The sequence below is a fragment of the Oenanthe melanoleuca genome, chromosome 8, assembly GCF_029582105.1.
Source record: "Oenanthe melanoleuca isolate GR-GAL-2019-014 chromosome 8, OMel1.0, whole genome shotgun sequence".
NCBI classification, from domain to species: Eukaryota; Metazoa; Chordata; class Aves; order Passeriformes; family Muscicapidae; genus Oenanthe; species Oenanthe melanoleuca.
In genome coordinates, this window is record NC_079342.1 from 25,277,515 (window position 1) to 25,301,263 (window position 23,749).

The 23,749-nt window shown below is 44.0% G+C and overlaps 1 protein-coding gene across 2 annotated transcripts in view; it reads right to left on the reverse strand.

Annotated features, from left to right (window-relative positions):
• Positions 1-22,542, reverse strand: part of TEDC1 (tubulin epsilon and delta complex 1) — a 64,791-nt gene extending 42,249 nt beyond the window's left edge. Inside the window, exons 1-4 of one of the 2 annotated variants that reach the window (XM_056497441.1) lie at positions 22,381-22,542; positions 21,150-21,228; positions 14,821-15,023; positions 2,775-2,933 (exon numbers count right to left, since the gene is read on the reverse strand). In XM_056497441.1, the coding sequence (XP_056353416.1) occupies positions 2,775-2,933; positions 14,821-15,023; positions 21,150-21,228; positions 22,381-22,536 (597 nt within the window). In that variant the 5' untranslated portion in view covers positions 22,537-22,542. Of the gene's footprint in view, positions 1-2,774; positions 2,934-14,820; positions 15,024-21,149; positions 21,229-22,248; positions 22,294-22,380 lie in introns of those variants that run through there. The other variant, XM_056497442.1, reaches the window with a different exon arrangement.
• Positions 22,543-23,749: the final 1,207 nt, after the last annotated feature.

Consider the following 23,749-nt stretch of genomic DNA (forward strand, 5'->3'; position numbering starts at 1 on the left):
AGCAGCAGCTCTTATAGAGGTCACACTGGGGCAGTTCAGTCTTCCAGCACATAGAATAGTTTAAAAGTTTGGAAGTTATTGCAGTAGTAAAAGCAATTTCTCTAGAAAGAGTCAGGAAATATCAATTATTGTTTATATAGCTGTTAAATTGTGTAAGCATGTCATATTTTGTGTTACTGTAAATGCTGACATTAAGGTGGCACTGTAATGAAGTCCTTCCAAAGTCACATTTACCTTTCTATCCTCCTGCTTTTTATTCAGACTAAAATACAAATCAGAGCACTGCACTTTATTACAGCTCTGAACAGAACTCCCACAGCTGCACACATAATATCAGTGTGGGTTCACACGAGGAGGAGTCAGGCTCAGTTCCACTCTCCTTTGTGCACCCCTGACTGTGACAATCACCACCAGCACCAGTTCAGCCCAGCAGTGACTGCTGGAGAAGGCAGTAATGACAGCTTTGGGAAACTGCATGAACAGAGACATAATTCTCCCTCCTGCTTATTCCTCCAGATTCTGGAAATCATGGCCCAGGGACCTGCAGCATAACTGTTGAAACCCAGAAACCTTGGAGTTTTGAGCTTTCTGTGCTTTCTGGCACTGACCCCCAGGAGAACACTGCTTTAGACCTGAGGCCTTGGAGAAGACTTCCAAATTTGAGTGATGGAGTTAAGTCACAAATGTGTAGTTAGAATAGAAGTGTGTGATTTCACAGGGTAATGGGTTTGGAATTTGAGGTTTTAGAATATAGTAATAGGTACGGGACAAGATGGAGGATTTTGGGTGTTGCTTCCTTTCTGTGTTCTTCCTTCTTCATGATTTCAAGTAATAGTTTCTGGTTGGACAGTTAGTGCTGCACTGTGGGTCACAAGAGTTTGGTTATTGAGTCAAAAATAAAAATAATATAGGTGTTAGTTCTCTATTGGGCTGCTTGGCTTTAAAAGACCTTGTAACTAAGTCAGCTCCATTTTGCTCACTTTTAGCTGGTAGCCAGAAGTGTTGCAGAACTCTCTGTACTTTAGATAAGATTTAATAAACCACCAAGCCCAAATGAGAAATTCATCTCCTTCGTGTTTCTAATCCTGACTCTGAGTGAAGAGAAACTGCAGACAAACCACTGATTTAAGTGGTGCAGTGGTGCACCTTTACAACTAACCTGTCTCTTGTAGTTGTCTGACTGCCCTAACTTTAGCACACATTTTGCCTTAGATAGCCACAAAGGGGGAAAAAAAGGCCAAGTTTGTATCAAAGTACAACTTCCACAGGAGGGTCACCATCTCTCATCTCCCCTGTCAACAAGTTTAGCCTGCTGCCCCATCAGCACACCTCTTCATTACCTCAGTGCCTCGTTTGGGCTGCTGAGAATATCTCTGTTTGTGCTCCAGCTCCCAGGTTTGACCTGCTCTTAATTCTTCCTCAGCCTCATTAACTGCAGGCTGAGGCACTGGAGCTGCCTTAATGATTTGTTACTGTCAAGCCTCACATAAATCAGAGCACTGATGATGAGTTATGGAGGCATTTGCCTCACCTACTAGAAAAAGCAGCACACCTTCAGCAGAGGTGGTTTATCAGGGGGAGAAGGTGCCAATCATTCCATTTGAGATTCACCTCTCCCAACCCCATCACGGTGTGTGATCACAGTGCAAAGAGCCAAGGACTGCCTGGGCACTTAGAGGGAATTGCCACCTTTGTTCCCAGAGCAGGGAAGCACATCAGCAGTGGGCAGTGAGAAGCAAAAGGTTATTTTAGATGCTGCACACAAAGTACCTGATCCCTCTTTCCCAGGGCTGTCAGTCAGATGTCTGCCCTAGCAATCAGTAATGGAAAGAACAAAATGTAACCTCATTATAGTTTTTAGCACTGCTCTGCCAGACACGGGATCAAAACCAAGAAGGCATCTTCATTCAAAGGTGAAGACGATTCTGACAACTTTTTGATGTGTATTTTGGGAAGAAATGTCCCCCAACCGTTTTTAGTCTCAAAAGAAAAGTATTTCTGTGAAGGTTTTAAGTACAGTAATAGCTGGCTCCACTTAAGTTATCTAAAGAGATATAAATGTAGAAAGGGGACCTAGGGAAAGCAATTCTTAATAACTTTTAAGATTGTTTTAAGAACTTTAATTTTTAATTTGTTTCTGGAGCCACCATTGCTGCCAGCTTTGGGACTGAAGGCTGGTTCCATCCTGAACAGACAGAATGCTCCCAGATGTCTGTGATTAGACATGCATCTGCACACTCACAAATGGGAAGAGAACTGGAACCTTAGCAGTGCAGGCACCCTTACTGATTCCTGATTTAAAAGCAGGTAAATTTTGGGCTCTGCTGAGATGTCCCCTAGCACTTTGGAAAGAGATTTTGCATTTTATTTTGCTATTACTTTCGATATTTATGCTTAACATTCTGAATGTACATTTCCAGTGAACTTAAAGTTCTGCATCGCTACTTCTTGTCCGAGGAACCAGAATGCTCTATCATGTTTCTACCAGGCATTTTCTGAGAAAAAACAGCAGCAGCCTGTGGTTGCAGAAGTGACTAATGTACCAAGCTGAAAAAGAGACTTTTATACAATTACAACCTTACAAACACTCAACACACATTTTCTCATGGTTCTGCCACACTGGGGAGAGACAGAGGTGCTTATAATCAGAGCGATTCACTCTTATCTACAGAAAATGCAGAACTAGCAAACAAGAATAATCTGTACATTTAGCTCTAGCTGACAAGGCTTTTAAATAATAAACTATGTCACAGTGAGTTAGAAGAATCATTTACCTTGTGCAGGAGTTTGCACTGCTCTTGGTGCTGAGCATGCAAAGCGCACCACTGCAACCTCAGCCTCCCGTTTAACCACTGCAGGTACCGAACATCCACTCTGTCCTCTGCTCCTGCTTCACCTGCACCTTCCTGGCTGCTGGGCACATCCTCTTCACACTGAAAGCAGGAAAGAACACCAGACTGGTTTGCAGGAGTGTCAACATTTTCAAGTCATTCAGGAGTGAACTTACAAGGTACGTGGGCCAAATCGCCCTAAAGTGAAGCCAATTCCAGCAGTACAGAGAAATCAGAGTACAGGACTGGGAACAGCCTAAACAAGTAGAGAAGTGTGGAATAAGTATCAGCTTCTCAGCTGTGATGTGGTGAGCTGTCTCCTCTCCCATCCTTCATTTTCCATACCCCAGGAAGACACAGTGTTCCTGAGACAGCAAGCATGTTCTTTACCCAGATGGGAAAAACTGTATTTTGACTAGGTTCTAATATGTCAAAGAACATAAAAAAGCAGATTTAGCTCCTGCAGTGTCTTCTTGAGACCCTATTTTGTAAATCAATAACTTATATAGGGACAAAATCGTGGGCCTGTGCTCGCCCAGCTATTTTCTCCATCCAGCATCTCCCGTCTGGCAGGATTGAGGAAAAGGAAAACTCATGCAGCTGGCAATGGCCAGGACTCCACAGAGGCACTGCCAGCTACAGCTGGATCATCTGTCTTGCTTGTTTTGCCTTGTTCTAGAGTAATTTGGAATAAAGAAGAGAGAAGGAAAGGATTTCCATTCGTTCATCTTGTCCCACTTCTGCTGCAGATAAAAAACCAACAGCAGCCAACACCTTCATCTCCTGATGAAATTCCTGCAGCACATTTCTGTCGTCCCTCATTCATGAGGAACACAGGGAATTCCATCTCCCCCAGCCCCTTGCACAGAGAGATAATTCTCATGTACCGACAGATCTCTCCCTTCTCAGCTGAGACTCCTGCAGATTGCAAATTAAAAGGGGAAGAAGCCATGGGTACTTTTACTTCTGATGCCAGTAATACCATTTAAAGTGAAGCTTCTCATTTCATGCAGTCTATGGGAATGACAAACAATAAACACAACTTATCATTCCAAATGTCACAAGAAATAGGAAAAACACAGAACTGCAAAGACCTGGTTATTCAGAATGGATGTTTGCCATTCTGCAAAGAAGTGTCTCCCAGTTCTTAGATTCTCAAGACATTTTTTAAAGTGGAAATTTAAAGTCTACTTGAAACATGACTGTTTTCAAGAAAACACTTAGGCAGATATTTGGACCCACAGACCTTGATGGTATTTAAACATATGTGCTTCCCTGCTTCACAGATTTCCACGTTCAGAAAATTTTCAAAGGATCCAGTTGGCAGGCAAAGCTGGATGTAGTTCCAATTTGGATTCTAAACTAACAGTGCACTGTAAAATGAAGAGATTTAATCTTGCCTTAAATGCAGATTTCAACAGAAGAGTGGCTACAACCATGATCAAATAACCCCCTAGCACTTGTTTTAACCTAAATATCCCCAGCTGACAGGACCTCTATTACAATGAGTGATCCTATTATTTATAAGCACAAAAAAATGCTGTTCTGGTCACATACCAAACTGTATCAATATTACAGGTTTGTTCCTTTTTGCTCTGTGGCTCAGATAAACACATGCTATAAATCACAGAGGTGCAGGGCTGGTAAAGGGCTTCTCCTTCAAAAGGCACAGATTAATCTTTAACCAAAAAAAAAAAAAAAAAAAAAAAAAAGAAAAAGAAAAAAGTCTCCAGGTTCCACTTTTCCACAGTTTTTTGGGGAAATACCCTGTTTTGCCCAGATAGGATGGTTTCTGGACCAGGAAACCACACAGATGTGATTACCAAGCTGTCCATTAGCAATATAAGCCAAGCACTTGGATATTAGTCCCAGCAGCACAGAAAACCCACGTGTAAAGAACATTAAAACATCTCACATAAACAGCTAGAAAGCCACAAGGCCAAAGACAGACCTGGGAATCCCAGATTAAAATCTGCATTGTCCATAATTTACAGTTCTACTCCAGCTTCCCTGGTTAGAGGTTTCAGAACAGCACAAATACTGCTCTCCTGGGGATTTATTTCAGGAAGGAATGGCATTAGACTCAATTGCTTTGGCAGTACAGTGACAAACACCATGCAGAGCTAATTTTATTGTAGCAACCTGCCTTATTAATATTAAAATAAGGAAGCCAGCCAATGCATTTTTAACAGGATCTCTCCATTATTTATTTCACAAACTGCACAAAAAATTTACTTTTGCTATGAAATACTTAGCCTGGCATAAAGTAAACAAGGTAAAAAAAAAAAAAAAAAGGTCTTGCATATTATACTGTGACCTCAATTTCCAGTCCCATCTTTACAATCTAAGACTATTTACTGCTCTCTCAGTGGGTGAAAAATCACTAAAACACCAGCCCAAGCTACAGGCTTTGCTTCAAATACCACTGTGAATTTATCTAATCTATGCAGCACCCCAGGTACACACCTGCATTCACTCTGAGATACAGAAGTGCAGATTTTTCAGTCCAGTTCACAAAGAGAGCAGCCCAGGCAACCACTCAGAGACCTCAGCAGCACTCCTACACTTGGGATGCTCCAGGCCACTTTTGGAAGAAATCATTCCACAGCCACCTCCCAGAAAAGCATTTTCTGCAATTAATTGTTTGCTGCAATTAATGCTTCTCTTTGATTCCATCTCAGAGAAGGGATGTGCCTGGGTCAGCTGCAGGAATTGGTAGCACAGAAGTCACATCCATGCCTTCATCACCATGCTGAGTTGGTCTGGTCAAACTGGGTGATGTGGACCTGCCAGAGCAACCCTGAGCAGTGCAATTTAGGATGAAGCAGAAGATTAAATAAATAATTAAAATAAAAAGTAATCAATTAAAAAAAATAAATTGATTAAGCAAAAGATAGAACGAAGCTCCTCATTTCCACTCTCACCATAACTCACCCCAAAGGAGCTTTCTATCCTAAAAGCCCCAAGTACTGCTAGAACTTTTCATTATGACTCCTTGGCAAGGCTAAGAAAAGCAAGTACAAGCCTGATCAAAGTGACAAGCATATATTTACACGAGCTCTCTCCAAGCCAGTTTGTGAACCATCACCCTGCCCACACTTGAGCAGAACCAGCTCTCCTGGGGTAAAAGATCCAGGAGAAATAAAACAGCTAAGCCCCAGAACAAATACACATTCCAAGACACCAGTTAAGGTAGCTCACAAACTACAAAACCTGCCCCAGGTTCACAAATGCACCTCTGACTTAGTCAGACCTAAACATGGTTTATGTCCCAAAAGCATAGATTTAACAATTTTTGCATTGTTAAATCAATGAATTTAGAATTCAGTCAGTTTTGCCCTAAACTTTCCATCCCAAGCTATTTCAAGTCAAATCATAAAAAAAAAAAAAAAAAAAAAAGGTGTCAGATCATTCCCAGAGAGTGTGAATAGGCTTGTGGTTAGACAATGCAGGAAGTGCATAAAAAAACTCCCAACACTGCCCAAGTCCTCCTGGCAGAATTGTTCTGAGCAGACAAGTCAGAGTCATGAAATACAGTGAACTAGAAAAGCCTTTAGATATTAAAGTACTCAAAAGAAAAGAATAAGGGGTGGAAGAAAGGAGGGTGTGAAAAAGACATGGTGCTCTATCACTTTTCAGTCACATCCCATACATCTGAGGAAACAACTTGCATGCAACGTGCTTAGAGAGAAATTAAAGATTAAGAAGCTTCAACTTCAACAGCAGAAATGAAGCTGTTCTTTTTGGTTTGAAATACAAAGCTATCCCACCTTATCAGAAATCAGAGAGCAGGTGTACCAACAGTGGATGGAGATAAATTAAACAAGTACTTCACCATATAAATACTTCATCAAAGAACAACATGGGTACCAGTGTGTTTGCAGACATGTGAGAAGGGAGCATTTTTTCCACTGCCTGCTCCACTTGAGGATTTTAGTGACTTGATACAGAGTAGATCCTGCTCTGTTCATACACCTTGAATTACACAAACTCCAAAAACTGATTTAATACAAAATTCCTTGCAGATCTGGTGATATACCTAAGCAAGACTGCAGAGGAAACATTGCTGTGCAACTTCATCTAGACTTTCCATACTATTCCTACTGATATAGGAATTGTTAAGGCTTATAAATCCTTACCTCAATAAATTCACTGTGCACCATGCAGGCAATGGGAAAGAAAAGCTGTGCTGCCTGCACTGCTGTAAAACAGCAGTGGCAGGGCTGGCTCCCCAGAGATGCTCTTTTCTGACTGTGAGCTGCCACCTGTCGGCCCAGGACAGACCCCAGCTCATCCTCACCGAGCTGTGCCTTTCCCAAGCATCTTCCAAACCCCTCCAAGCACCAGCTCTCTGCCTCCACATCTGGACAAGCAGCAAGCACTCTGCTGCTCATGCTGCCCATGGAGAAACCAGCCTGCTGGAACATGGATAAGGTGTATAACTCATGGATAGATGCACGAGGTCAAATCCTGGAGCAGAGCAACACAAAGCAGCTGCCAGCTGAACCCTCCACTGGGTCCAGACAGAAAATATTTCCTCAGTTACCACTCAGATCTTAAGCACACAGACTGGTACCACAAAGGTGGGTAGGAGCATATTTAGATGCTCACTGCAGGGCTCAGGAAAAGCAAGGCAATCACATAAATCAAGCCAATAAAGTGCTCCTGCAGCTTTTACTGAGCACTCGTTCTGAACCACTCATAATTCACACAGTGGTTTTGATGTGACATAACATATGTTAACTTCTGTAATTACATATCTTTAAACAGAACAGCTTTTTTTTTTTTTTTTTTAATTAAACACCATAGCCAGAAATAACAGTATCAGACATGGTTTCTTAATTAATACAGCCATATATCTATCTGCAGGAGGGGAAAATGTGAAAAGGAACAATCTGAACAGATGAATATGAAAGGGACAGCAGTATTTTCATTAATAGCATCATAAACAACACTAAATGGATTTCCTCCTAGACAAGGCAGGATCCAGATTAGATTTATGCAGGGAAAGATAGATGGTGTAAAAACCCATTCCCACATGGCGCACATACCAATTAAATCTGCAGATATTTGCATAGGAGAGTGAGATTCCACAAACATAAGTGCTCACAACATCCAAGTTAGGCTCATATTGCATCCAGCAATTAAAATAAAAAAAAGTTAAATCCTGTGTTTCTGCAAGGCCTTTTAGCTTTTAAATTTCTATGCCTTTTGTAAGAATTACTACTCACAACAGCACTCCCAAGAGCTTACTCTTGGCAAAGAGTGAAAAAGAGAAGGTGCTGAGGGAAGACAGAAAATGTGAATGCAGCTTTTACCCATGCCTGCCTTGTTCAAACAAGCCTCTCTGGCAGTAGCCATGGGCCTGAGGCACTGGAGCAGTCAGTCCTTTATCCCATCCCTCCCCACTCATTTGGGAGGTTATTTTAGAGCTCTGCAGTACAGCAAAAGCCTTTAAAAGAGCTCAGCAGCACTGCCTCCTCTCTGGAACTGCAAGGTTTTAAAGGAACATTAAAATCCCAATGCTCACTGCATTATATATTCAGACAAAACATGGGAACTAAATATCCTATGACCAAGATAGGGTAGCCCTTAACTGGGAGAGGAGCTCATGAAAAGCAAGACACAGATAACAAACACCTTGCACTGCTTTTTTTCCCCACTGTGGCAAGAGGGGCAGTCCCTGGGGGCAGAAAGATGCAGCTCCCTGCAGACACAGCACACCTGGAGCTGGAGGAGCACAGGGGAACAGCACCTGCCCTGCAGGAGGGAGGAGGCAGAGCTCTCCATGCCCCTCTCCACACCTTCCTGAGAGAGGGAAAGGTGCTTTATTCCAAAGGATCCTCTCCAGTGAGTTAAACCCAGCTTGCTTGCAGTGGCACACCAAGATGTTCACACTGAACTCCAAAAGCTGTGAAGATGATCAGAACAGACCAAGGGTACTGGCTGCTCCCTGGCACTGGAGGGCAGGAGAGGCACTGGAACGTCTCAGAATCCCTCCTGCTTCCCCAGCAGCCAAGGAAGGAGCTCCCTGTGCTGGATTTCAGCAGAGTATGACCATGGTAAACCTTCCTGTTAGCCAGTCCTCACCATCTTCTCCTCCCACAGCTCCAGTGCCTGCTGCTGAACCCCACCAGAATACATCAGCTGTAATGTCAAGTTCAAGAAATTCTGCAACTCAGACATTACCAGATTCAATAAATTATAAGACTTCCTGATTAGTTCAGACTTATCTTTTAGAGTGTTTTACTCTGACATGCTGTCTGGAAAAGAAAAAAAAACCAAAAACCCACTTCTTAATTGTGCATTCACTGTGTCAAGCAAAGACAAATGTTGGTAACTGCACATCTTCCAGCATAGCACAGGAAGAAGGTACCATGACAAGTTCAAAATATGCCACAACAAACTTGTCAGCCACACTGAGGTGAGGAAAATTCTGCAGGAGAAACTTCAGGGATCCTGCCCAGGTTTCACAGATGGATTTTAAAAAAAGAGTGTTCCTTAGCAGCTACAGAATCCAGCAACAGTAATAGCAGGAAAAGGGCAAAAACATAAATGGTGACAGTTACTAGGAAGACAGGAGGACAAAGAGAACAGACGTGTAAGCTGAGGGAATAAGGGAGGACAACCAAAAAATGAAAGCTGACAGACTAATATAGCCCATAAAGATCTGGAAAGTAATTACACTTCTGAGTCAGAATCAATAAGGTTAATAAAATTCCCTCCTTGTCCTCGCTGGAATTGATGAAGTCGTGGAAAAAAACGCAGAAAACTACTTTGCACTGAAACTAGTGCCCAAGGTTTCCTGGTTTTCTGCTGGGGGGAACATGGAGCTTGGCTGCTACTTCAGCTTTTCTCTAATAGCATGGTTTGTGGAACAGCAGTGACTGTCAAGTTTTCTGTAAAAGAAAGCCATTTCAACAACAAGATTAGACCAAGCCTTACACCATACTGGAAATAGCCAGTGAGCCAAACTAGACCATGACAAACAAAAGATTAATCAAACTGCAAACCCAAGGGTCAGAAAGAATGTTTATCTCCATTTCTGCCCACCAGAAGTAATTAAACTGAGTTCACTTTGGCATGCAAAGTGACACATGCATGAATTCCAAGCACAAGAGACATAATAGCTCTATTTGTTGATTACTGAAAATTCACAAAAGGGGAGGGGCATCCAATTTCACTCAGAGGGCCAGAAGCAGACATAGGGAATTAGTGGAAACAAGAACCAGTGTTTGTACAACATCTCCTGATGATCATGAGGGATCTAACATCACTGTTCCCATTTGAAAAGCTCAGCAGCCTCCACACATAATTAAATTACAGGGCACACAGATTAATTTCAGCTGTAGAAATAAAACCATTAAAAAAAGGCAGCATTTCTCCCTGGAAATACAAAGAATATCTGCTCACAGAGTGCTGCTATTACCTGCCCAAACCACCACAGATTTGGAGAAAGATCACTGAAATGTAAAAAGTGAGGTAAATACAAATTAGTCAAATACTGAATGTGCTAAAAAGGCAAGTTTATATCAATTATATGCTTCTTAAAGAGAATGAGAATTCCCCAGGTGTGCCTTGCAAGTTCAGTGGAGGAGACAGGTTCAGTGCAGGGTATTTTTCACTGTGTATTGTACAGGATTTGTTATGTGTGAATAGCAATCAATAAATGGCACCTGAGAATAATCTGCCTGTACATGATCACCAAAGCAACAGAAGATGTTGAGACAGACATCACAAAGGTGCATATCTGAGATGGAAACCCACAAGGGGTGTTAAAACCATGTCCATCAATGACTGGCCCAGTGCTTTAATGCAATTAGCAGGGAGAATTCCCAAGCAGACACTTCAGTGCATCGATGTGAGCCTCCAATTCAGACTGAAGTCTCTATAGATCTAACAGAGTTAGTGATTACTTCTCCTAAAGAGCTGGCCCATGCAAGGTTTGAACTTTCACTTATTGCTTCTGGAGTCACCAACCTGCTGACAGATGAGCACAGTAAACTCAGAGAGCCTGAACTGCTGCAGCCCAGCTCTGAAGTTCATCATGGATTATGGATCCCCTCCTCCTGCACAACACAATTTGCTCCTTTAGCTGTTTCCCCTCCCAGTTTATAAACTCCACATGCTAGAAGAGGCTGAAGGATCCTTCCCAGTTTATAAACTTCCCAGTTTATAAACTCCACATGCTAGAAGAGGCTGAAGGATCCTTCCCAGTTTATAAACTCCACATGCTAGAAGAGGCTGAAGAAGGGCTGAAAGATCATTCCCCAGCCCTGCTACCAGGGGAACCTGCCCCAGGCACCACAATCCTGGCTCAGGGCAGACTGTACTGCCCTGCCAAAAAGCACCAGCTGGAGGTGCCCTGAAGGAAGGGATCTCTTACCTAACACACAAAAGAGCCAACTCCCAGCACCTCCCACCATGCCTGTCCTCACCACAGCTACCTCACAGTGAGCTCTGACTGCAGCAGCACTGCCTCTCACCACCTTTCATCATCTTGGGGTTCATGATGTCAGCAACCACTGAACTTTTGGTTCTGAAGATGTAAGTGCATGCAAAAGTCAGCTTGTTGGAGCTTTCCCCATGCCGGGATCAAAAGATTACAATTCCACACAGAGCTTGAGCCCCTTGTCCATCATGAACACCCTTGTACCTCTAAAAATCCTTTAGAGCTGATGGAAGTGTTCAATTTGCAGGGAAAGAAAACTGTGTTGCTAAGGAACTGCAAAGGAAAAAAAGGCCAGAGTGTGGTAGCCTGAAATGAAATTATTTAAATTAATTGGCCCTTGATATGTCGGGTATTTGGCACATTATCTGCAATTCAGCAGCCTTTGTTTTAAACTTTAAACTGAAAGAACAGTCAGAACATGATTGCACACTTAATTTAGGGATTAGCTCCATTCTCTTTCTCACATAACAGACCCTGTTCATCTTTGTGGATTTCAGACAAAATTTTAAAAGCAAAGCACATGAATATCAGTTTGAATTAGAGCTATGCCTATTACTATTGAGACTCCTTTCCTTTTAAATGAAGACAAAGGGTAAGGATTCTCTCTAATTTATTCTCACTGGGAGCCCAACACATACTTTTTCAGCAAGTTCTGACTTTCACACTTTGGTCATGTTGGCAGAGATCTCAGCTATGCACAGAACCAAATGTATTGCATGGATTTTTGTTTTGCAACACTTTCACTTCAGGAAAATATTTTCAATTGTTTGTAATCATTAAAGATTCCATTCAGTGGAAGATTTTTCAAGTTCTCAACTGAGAATTTCATTTCAGTTGTTTTAAAGAGCATTTCCTTTTCTTTCTTCTAGTTTTTGAGACAGATCTTTCCCAAGTGAAGGTTTTTTCCTCTTCTTTTACCTTTTTCCTTCACTTTACTGAAATAGAAGAGATTTAAGACTGCAGATACTCCTTGGTGTGCTGATTTAGATGATGTCAGGTAGGGAAGTGACAATCTCACCTTCCCCCTCTCTTACTGAGATTTTGGGGTTTTATTGCTGAGCACTGGCTGATGAGCAGGCTTTGCCACATGCTTCTCTCACAAAATAACAACAGCCAGCAAATAACAGTATCTAACAACAAAACTCCTCACTTTTATGAACCAAACAAACAACAGGCTTTCATGAGTGGTTTATAAGGAGCTGATTCACTGACCAAAATGAGGTGTGACCCACTCATGTCCTCCTCACCCACCACTGCCTCCTTGCAGCCCTAGATCTTCATTTGGTTGGCTCCTAAAGGCTGAGTTTATTGATTTTGCAATGCCTAGTTGATCAAATAAAAGACAGGACCTCTCCCTCAAAATTCCATTTGTTTTAACTTTCTTGTGATGGAGAATCACAAAACCCACTAGTCATGCTGTAACTACCTTCTTTTTTTTACCTTGTAAATATATATTTTTATTAGAGCATGAACACTGCTGGATGAACACCATACAAGAAATGTTTCCATGAATAGAAAAAGCTTTACATACACAAACTAACTCCAGCTTCCAGTCTGTACAATTTTTGTCTGATCTACTGAAACAAAAAATAAATTTCAGACCCTTAAGCCTTTCCAAACACTGTTTTGGACAGTTATTGAGTAAAAACATTTAATAAGCATTCCATGCTTCTTGAGAAACACAAGTACAGCAGGTGAGAATTGACACACCAGTGTGTGTGGCCATAAGAGATAACATTGTATTACCATAGCTCTTTCATCCCTTTGTGAGAAATGCAAAACTTCAAGCCTTCAGAGAAAATAACACAGGTGCTGCCCCATTCCCTGAATTCATGTCACATTTCACTTGTCAGTCTTTCATAACAGAAATTAAGGACAGACAAAAAAAAAAAAAAAAATCTGCTACCCCAGATGAAAAACAAGAAAAAGGTAAAAGAGAAGTTTAAAGTAAAAACTTCTCCAGCAGTGTTTTTTCTAAAATCTCAAGGCACCCTTCACATAAGTGGATGGCACTGCCACTCAGCTCAGCCTCTTGTGCTCAGCAAATAATTGTAGTGCAGCAAGAGTGGTCCTTTCCCTCAAAATACTTCTTGTAATGTTGTTACAAAGAGGATTCTTTCCTTTGAACTGTTTTCCATTTGTACAAGTGTTTTCTTTCTGAAGACACTGTTTTTATAATAACAGCTTTCCAAACTTTCACTTTCCTGCTTTGCTGCTCCCTAAAAAGGCTCTAGAAAACCAGAGAAAAAACACATATGGGTTCATGGAAGACCACAAACCTTAGACACCACAAGATTATCAGCAGGTAGAGTTTCCAACCTTCAATGTCCTTTGTCAAAAAGCTAAAATTCTGTGAGCCTGTCACTTTGAAGCAGACTGAGCAGTAATTAGTGTCTGACTAGACCATAGTTACTTCAGAACAGACTTTCTATGTGCTAACAGCTTTTATTAACGGGCAAAAACAACACACTCCTCTGTTCTCTCAAAGAGGTTACAAGGTCATTAGTTACCTCAAGAGCAGGAGCTGCCATGTGAGACCTTGTTGTTTGCAAAAAGTGTTGTTTTCCTTATCCTTACCTGCTTTACCCAACAGCATTCACTGCTAACCTGTTTGCCTGCCCTGCAGAACCACTCACAGCTCACTCTGGGAGCCCAAAACCCAGCAGCAGAGAGATTGAAGAGATTCACTTACTTGCACTCCTCCACAGTGGCCTCACCTACACTGGAAACAGAAATCAGGGAATTCAGGCAGGGGTGGGAGTTTGATAAAGAGAGAGAACACAGATAACCTGCTCACAGAAAGCTTAGAGAAGGGAAAGAAAATAACTGCTGACCTTTTTTAAAAGTGAAATCACTCATCTGCCAACCCATCACACACTGTTGGTAACACAGCTGCTTTTACAGGTGACTTGTGTACAGGTATAGGAGGATGGATTGTAAAAAAAATACAGATAGTGCTGAAGGCAATCTCACCCCTGATGAGTTACAGCTATGCTAATTACCAAAGAGTGGAAGCAGCCTTGCCCTTAGCAGGGCCCAGCTATGCCAGGGAGGATGGGTGTTAAAGAGGAGTGAGTTGGCCAGCTGCAGTGTGCTGGTGCTGCCAGGAGGAAGGGTTAGGGTGCTGTGTGAGGGACAGCAGGGAGTTACCTGCCAGAGGAGTCTTGTGTGGAGCTGCCTGTGGGAAGTGTATAGAGAGAAGGCATGAAGGTTTTCCTGTAGGACAATAAGGGACTGATGCTTGCATCAGTCAGGAGACCACTGCCAATTGGTGCCCCATGTGAGGAGCTAGCAACAACAGGGCAGGGTGGAAGGACACATTGGTGCTGTGTGTGAGGAGCTACAATACAGCAGGGCAGGGTGGAAGGACACATTGGTGCTGTGTGAGGAGCTACAGTACAGCAGGGCAGGGTGGAAGGACACATTGGTGCTGTGTGTGAGGAGCTACAATACAGCAGGGCAGGGTGGAAGGACACATTGGTGCTGTGTGTGAGGAGCTACAGTACAGCAGGGCAGGGTGGAAGGACTCATGCTCACCGTGCATACAGAGGTCTCATCCCCTGTCTGCAGCCTGTTCCTTGCCAGGAGCTGCTCCAGGAGGTGCAGGCTGGGCAGCAGCCAGGAGAAGGCCAGCAGCAGCTCACGGCTGCCCGCAGAGCCATCGGCAGGAAGCTGCTGCAGCTGGGGCCGCCTGTAGCCGTGGTACCACAGAGCCCACTTCACAAACCTCACCTGGCCACCTGCAAGAACAAAACAGCCCAGAGTGACACCCTGCAGCCATGCCTTCATCCCTCCACATCCACAGCCTCCTCTGAGGGCAGATGGAACCCTGAACCAACCTGGGAGTTTTGTACTTTCTGTGCTGACACTCACCCCCAGGAGAACACTGCTTTTGACTTAAGCCCTTGGAGAAAGCTTCCAAATTTAAGTAGTAGAGTTAAAATCACTGGTGTGTAGTTAGAATAGAAATGTGTCATTTCACACAGTGAAATTTTTGAATTTAGAGTTCAGGGTTTTGAATTTAGAATTTTAGAATATAGTAATAAATACAGGACAAAATGCGTTCCTTCTCCATCTTAGTTTCAAATAATAGTTTTTAGTTAGGAAGTACTGAAGTAGAGTCACAATTGGCTATTAAGTCAAAACTATTAATGATATAAATGTTAACTTTTAATTAGATAATTAGCCCTTAAAAAAATCTTATAACTAAGTAAATTTACCTTCATTTTCTCACTTTTAGCTTAATAGCTAAAAGTACTAAAGAACTCTATACTTTAAAACAAATTTAATAAACAACCAAGTCCAAACAAAAAAATCCATCTCTTAAACATTCAATCCTAACTCTGAGTAAAAGCAAAATAAAAAAGCTAACCACTTCAGGCAGAGTTTTTAATCCAGCCTCAAGAAGACTGGGGACTTAGTCCTTTAACAACTGTCACAGCCTTGCCTTGAAGACAGAAATGAGATGGATGATATACTTGTTTTTTTTAACCAGAACAGCTGAATCTTTATTGTACATAGTTTCTTTTCATATGGTATTAGAAGGTATCATGTTTGAATTTAATAGATTAGCAAATTATTGAAACTCAGTTGATTGGTTAATGATGGCTAGTGTACATATTTATCAAGTTTTTTTTCCTAGATAGTTTTTATTTTTTCTTCATGGATTCTCACAGGATAGTCTTCTTATTTTTGTAGGTGAGAACTGTTTTCTCATAAGAATAGATTATTATGTAAACTGATTTTTATTTTTATTATTTTTTTCTCATGGGAACTTTACAGGTTAGCTTAGCCAGAATAGTAAGGTTTAAACCATGTTTTATAAGGCCTTTCTTTTATAAGGTTTTACCCATATGCAACAATCAACAACTGGTGAAGGACAGGAGGGAAAGGGTAAAAGCCTTCTTTATACTGCCCCTTTCTGATTACAGGAACTGTTGCTCAGGGGAAAGAAGAAATGCAAAGTTGGGATTAAGACCAGTAATGGCCTCTCAGAAATTAACAAAGGTAATTAGCCACCCTCACTAGAATGGGACTCCAACTCACCTATCCATTTTTTATGAGTCACCAAGCATGCTATGAATTAGTAAACACTCTGAATCACTTTACTCCTGAACTGAACTGGAATTTAGAGATAGGAGTTTCACAGCCCTCTGCAAATCTCTGAGCACCAGAGAGCAGAGATAATGCAGCACAGCACATGGGCTATTAAATTCTCAGGAAGGCTCTGATCCATATTCCTTCACACCAGCAAATGTTACCTGACAGCTACAAGACAGGCACTGCAGGGCTGTAAAATACTGAGGAAACACAGAGAAAGGTATTATTAAAAAAGGTTCTGCCCAGTAAGCCTTGGCTCTGTACTAAGTCAAAAACAGAATAAAGAACATAATTAGGGGGACAATGAAAATGACACATACTGACTAAGAACCAACAGCTGTAAAAGGAAGATCTGCTCAAAAAGTTTCTGGAGCTCTCTGAGGGCAACAAGAAGCAAGTGATTAAGGAAGATTCAACCAAATCAAGCCATTTAGACTTCCTACTGGGATTTAGTTTGCACAAAGAAACCAAGGCACTGCAGTGCAGGGAGAGGAAAAGCCCTTGAATCAATGACAAGTGCCCAGCAGACAAGAACCAGAGGGCAGGAACAAATAGTGGTTTCACATGAGGGCTCTGTACTAAACAGCTGCTGTTCAAACAGCTCAAAATGACACTTGGAGAATGTGACAGTGACAGAAAACTTGGTGCTGATGTGATAATAGCAGTAAAGAATGCAGGCAGATCATGAAGGACTGCAGAACCTTGAGCCCAAGCTTTAAAAAGACAGATAAAAGTATTTTTAGAAAAAAAATGAAAAATTACATGCACAAAGAAAGAAATGTTCCTAGCTTTACTGACTTACAGCATAAGACTGGACCTGGAACTGCTCAGTGGGCTCAGGAACACAGTCTCAGGTGATAAGGTTTTTAATGACAGTATCACAATTGGTTCTGACTGGCATCCAAAGGCAAACTCAGTGTGAGAAACACAGCAAGGACACTGAACAGAACACAATTACCCACTGTGACCCCTATTTCTTCACTCTCATTAAGGCTACAGACAATTTGGAAAGAAATAAAGAGAAAGGACAAGTGCAGTCACAAGCACAGGACAGCTGCATTGTAAGAAGCAATGAAGTAAGCCAAGAAGATGAGCAAGAATGGAGATGACAAAACTCTTCAAAATCCTGAGTGCTGTGCAGTGGCTGAAGAGTGGATGATTTGTTTGCACAACACTCAGCACAAAACTTTGTGCCACCAAAGTTAGCAAGCACGTGAGTCAAAACAAGATAAAAGAGAGCTCTTCACACACATAGCAAAATTCTGAAATTGTTCACTGTGGGACACTGAGGGACACTTAAAGAGTCACTTGGGCTCAAGGAGGAACTGGATTTACAGAACAGCAGCTCATGGAAACTTATGAAACACAAACATATCCTCTCTGGATTGGAAAGTCTGACATGTGAACTGCTGGAGGAATATTCCCCCATGCTGTGAAAGCATCCTGCTAGATTTACTCTTTTCTTTCCCTGGGGCATTCACTTTGACAGCTGTCACAGCTGGGTGGAGCTAGAGGAATCTACAGTTTCATGCACTTCAAGCTTTCTTACAAAGCAAAAGACCTAAATCACTCCATTTGCTTTTTCCACAGACCCTGTGAATGAAACAAGCAGCTTCCCTTCCCCATGGCAGGGTGGCAGAAATGCCTGTGACTTGCTAAAAATCCTGCTGTAAATGTACACTCCAATCCCTCAAGCACAAGAGGTGCATGGAGATATTACAGATTTTATTTTGATCACTCGAGAACATTCTTACATGAGCAGGGTTTACATGTCCCTTTCCTTTTTTTATAAGCATTGTCAAGAAAGGAGCTGCCATAACAGGTAAAGGCAGAAATACTCCAAAAGGAAAGATCATCAGTCCATGCCTTCCTCCTTTTTCAAAGCAAATAAGCATCACATGCTGCCATCTGCAGTTCAAGGAGCTCCTCAAAAAAGCACATATCAAAGTGGAAGAAAGGAGAGCAAGTCAGGGGTTGATTTTTTTTCTTTTATCACCATTTCCTTGCTCTGATATATCACTCAGGCCAGACCCACCAAGGCAATTCACCACCTGAATTTCTGTATTGTTCTGGTCCTTTATCTCCCCTTCTTTCACTGCAACATGCTGCCCTCACAGAGAGGTGCACCAGTCAGGAACTGGGAGTCAAGGCATGGATCTGGAGCTGGGCTCAAAGAGCCTTCCTATGACCTTAGAGAAGTTCCTTGGTTTTCCTCACCTCTAGAGTGCTCAACTTAAAAGGCAGAAGTATAAATGGAGTAAAGGTTATGTGAGTACCCAGGACCAAGATGGATTCTTCCATAATGTGCAACCAAGAGAGAGGAAAAAACATCAGTCAGATGGAAGATAACACCAGACACCGCTCTGACATCCTTCTTATGGCATTAGGATTAGGAAATTTATACAGAAAGACCTTCACAAGGCTTCCAACTAATCTCCTTTTCCACAGATATTATTCATAAAAGTATATTCAGTAAGTAAGACCAAGCTGGGGATGAACATCAGGGCTCAGCTCACTTCAAACTGTGCTCAAGTTCTTCTCTTCCACCATGAGACCTGACAAATATTTTCAGTGATTTACAAGATGATATTCAAATAAGGGCTATGCACTAGCCTGGCAGGAAAGAAGCTACAAACCAAGCACAAGCACAGACACAGATATATTACTTCATGCACTCAGACAAGAAACACCAGCATAGGTAGTGCTATTATGGGAAACCACTGCTTCAGAACAAGGTTTTCTGCTAAACTTGTCAAACAAACAAAAATCTATTGCAGCTCCAGACCTCTTTCCCATGCTACAAAAAGTGAACAGCAATTCCAGCAAAGAAATGTTTCCTGCAACTATCCAAATGCATGAAACCCTCAACCATGATTTCAGCAGCAAGGTTATGCCCAGAGTATTCCCACAGCTTACTCTGACTCTTCACTGTCCAGTAAACTGCTGTGACATGTTGAAGGGGCTGGATTTTACAGCAATTTTACACCAAAGTTTACAGTAATTAACTGCTTTTCACTGTGTGAAGAAAGAATTCTCACAGAACAAGAAACCAGGAGCCAGCTGCAGAATTTTATAACCACTGATCCACAGGCTTCAGTGGGATTCCTGAACCAGCCAAAGATCAGTGTTTCCTTTTGAAAAATAAAGGGTACAAGATCACTGGAGAATGGCTTCTCTTTTCCTGAAAGCTGTTTCTATGCACACAGTAACCCCTACACCAAAGGAGTCCTCACAGCCTTCCTCTGGGATCAGGCAACTGCTGCTCTCCTTGTTTTAACCAAGGTAATTAAGAGGTTGTACAAAAAGAGCACAGGAAAGGAAAGCTTGATCTGTGGACTAAGGCACTAGACTTGGATTAGAGGAATCTGTTTCAATTCTCTATTGTGTAACAGGATCCTACACAAACCTGAGAAAGTTATTTAGTGCCTATGCCCAAGGCTTAATTCATTTGCATGAAATACACAAGAGACTAGAGCTGGGGCAGAGAAGAAAAGCAGTGAAATATTGATTGTGTTCACAGCAGACAACTCATTCACTTGCCAAGCAAAAGTAATTAGTGTCATTTGAAAAACAGTACAGCTCTCCAGCCTGAATTTCAGCTTTAATCACCAAGTTGAGACTAAAAAGGTTTCTCAAAAATCAGCTGGGCAGTTCTCAGCAGAACCACACATTGCTCCCTCACAATGTACCAGTGGAGGCTGTGTTTGCTCTCTCTAGAGCCAGGAACCTGCCACATGCACTTGGAAATCCTGTCCCCAAATGCTACAGGCAATCAGCATGGGAGCAGCCAGGATCCAATAAGGTTGCACATGTGCTGCAGAACATCCACAATGCTGTGGGAGACAGTCAATAAACAGACTTGCCATATACACAGCAGATTGTGGATGAGTGGAAAATAAAAACAGCCAAATGAAAAATAGCAGTCCTGCGAGTAACAGGACTTCCTGCTGAGCTACCAACAAAACTATGCTGGTTCTGCTCTGCATTCCACAGTGCTTAACCTTCCTTAATTCCATTTACAGAGCCACCAGCCTTGCAGCTATTCAGGGGCTTATACAGCGTTGCTCAGGCTGTTTGGCTTTCAAGGGCAAAAGTGAATATTAAGTGGATTTGGTATGAGGAGACCTTGATTCATCACAGTACAATTCTGATACAATGGAAAGGCCCTAGATAGACATGTCTCAAGAGAGAAGATGGGGAGTAGTGTTGTATTGGAATAACATATATTTAAGAAGTAAACAGTCTTCTGCTATTTTGAGAAGCCAGTCTGCATTCAGCTCCTCTCTGGAGCAGTGGCCCTGTCCACATAACCATGATTCACAGCCTCCCTGAAACAATCACACAAACTTCAAAACAGTGCCTTTATGGTTCTCACATTGCAGTTCCTGGCTCTGACACAGGCCTGGATAGAAAAGTACCAACAGAACCACGGGAATGGGAAAAGAAGGAACCAAAGGAAAACCAAACCTACTTCTGTCTTTGCAGACATTGAGAATGCATATCATTGTAGACATTTACCTGCAATAAAATGTCACAGGGATGCAAGAGGCTGTGCAAACATCCCAGTTTGCAGGACAAAGCACACCAAAGAGTAGCAAGGCTGCCTCACAGCACATTTACTCATCATAAACCTGACACCCAGTACGTTGGTGGCACAGGAGCACTCAGGACAGGGAACAGGGAGCCAAAGGTCAACAAACCAACAAAACCAGTGCCAGTCCTTCCCCAGGACAGATGGAAACTGCAGCCAGCCAGAATGATGTTACCTATGGCATCAGACTCTGTCCACCTGCCCCCATGGACCTGCTTCAGAAGCACGTACAGCAGCCTCCAGAAGTCCAGGCTCTGCAAAAGACAGGGATAGAAGGGAGATCAGCAAGAAAAATATCTGCAATATTATTTAGGCTTAATTAGGCAATTAAGCCCATACACATGGAACAGCACACCTGCTGACCCAGCCAACACCATCTGATCAGGCAGGTTCCTGTATTACCTGCCTCATGAACACAGAATCTACAGAAAGGAGCACCCAGAAAGAAAAGAGCTGATGCTGGCTGCACACCCAGCACTTCTACTGTGAGACCCACGTGTAGAGTGTTCCAAAATCTGCTCTGACACAACCACATGTGGCACAGCTCACCCATAGTCAAACAAGAACACACTGGTGAGATCTGACCACCACAGTGTCAGAAACTCACAAACAAGAGGCAGCACAGAATGAGCTGGAAGTGGGAATCATTTCTTGGCCACGCAGGGACAGCATGCTGACAAACTCAAATAGTGATTCTTACAGCTGGAATTTCAGTCAACACTCGTAAAATCCTTAAAATAGCAGAGGAAGGGAGGTACCCTGTGTGCAAGCTAGAAGCCTCAGAGGCAAAGCAGCAAGACCCAAGCTGGGGTATGGCAAAGGGCAGCAAAGCCCAGGTGACACTGAGAAGAGTGAAATACCAAGCCTTGAGTTACAACCACAGTAGGACACAGCGCTTCCCAGAGCATTGAGTCTGCTGAGAGCTCCCTAACGTGTGTCAGCTGGGTGCACACTGAGCAAGGAATGCACAGAACAGGGACCACACGGAACAGGGACTGCAGAGAACACACAGAACACACAGAACAGGGACTGCACGGAACAGGGACTGCAGAGAACACACAGAACACACAATACCCAGTACCGGGACTGCACAGAACAGGGACTGCACAGAACACACAGAACAGGGACTGCACGGAACAGAGACTGCAGAGAACACACAGAACACACAAAACAGGGGCTGCATAGAACACAGAGAACAGGGACTGCACAGAACAGGGACCCCATGGAACAGGGCCTGCATGGAACAGGGACTGCACAGAACACACAGGGCTCACACCAGGGCTCAGTGCCCGTGGCGCTGGCATCCAGGCCCCGTCCCCGGGCCCAGCCGCCCTGGGCTGTCCCGCCGGTGCCCGTGCCCTGTGCCGGTGCCGGTGCCCCGCAGCTCCGGGCGGCGCGGCGCTCACCGCCTGCGGCCGGTCGAACCTGGCGCGGCGCAGGGTGTCGGGGGCGGGCCGGGCGCGGGGCGGCAGGGCCCGGCACAGCGCCCCGACGGCGGCGGGCAGCGCCGGGCCGCGCTCCCGGTGCTGCTCCCGGTGCTGCCCGCGGTGCTGCTGCCGCATCTCGCTGATCCCGCCGCCGTTCCCGCCGCTCCCGGCCCCGCCAGGAGCGCCCTTCCGCCAGCGACAGCGCCCCCTGGCCGCGGGGAGGAGGCACTGCGGCCGCGCCACCCTGCCGGGCGCCCTCCGCGTCCCTGCGTGTCCCTGGGTGACTCTGGATGTACCTGGGCCTTCCTGGGTGTATCTGGGTGTCCCTGGATGTCCATGGATGTCTCTGGATGTCCCTGGGCGTTCCTGGGTGTCCCTAGATATCTTGGGGTGTCCCTGGATGTCCCTGGGTGTCCCTGGACGTATCTGGGCATTCCTGGGCATCCCTGGGTGTCCCTGGATGTACGTGGGCATTCCTGGGTGTTCCTGGATGTCCCTGGATACTCTGGGTGTACCTGGGTGTCCCTGGGTGTCTTTGCATTTCCCTGGATGTCTCTGGATGTCCCTGGATGTATGTGGATATACGTGGGTATCCCTGGGTGTCTCTGCATCTCCCTGGATGTCCCTGGATGTACCTGGCTGTCCCTGGATGTCTCTGCATTTCCCTGGATGTCTCTGGGTGTCCCTGCGTCTCCCCTGGATGTCTCTGGATGTCCCTGGATGTACCTGGGTGTCCCTGGGTGTCTTTGCATTTCCCTGGATGTCTCTGGGTGTCCCTGCATCTCCCCTGGATGTCCCTGGATGTCCCTGGGTGTCCCTGGGCACAGCAGCTCTGTGGATATTCCTGCCTGCCTCTTGCTCAGCAGGGCATGATGCGGCCAGCTCAGATCCCAGGTATACCCTGAAATAAAGCAATCCCAGGGATTCATTCTTGGGGGCCCTGGGGGAAGAGAAATGGAGCTGCTGCTTGGGAGTAGCTTAAATCCACCCATGACCAGGCTTTACAGAGCCAAGAACTGGTGCAGAGCTGGATTCCTGCTGTGGGTTTGCTGCTCTGTGCCAGGGACACGAGTGTGCACCACCAGCACCGCAGGAATCCTGCCTGTGCCTGGACATGAGACCTGCTGGAAGCCCCCCATGGCTGCTTGGCCACTTCCCCAGCTCACAGCCCGTTTAATGTGCTGGCTGTGGAGCCAGCACCATGCCTTTTGCTGCTTTTTCCACCAGGATCCAAACAGCATGAAGCAACACGTGAAATTCCTTCCCGCTACAGAACGGGCTCCTGCAGCCAAACAGTGCTCACAGTGAGACATCCCAGGGGTCCAAAGAACCTCCAGCCAGAGTGAAC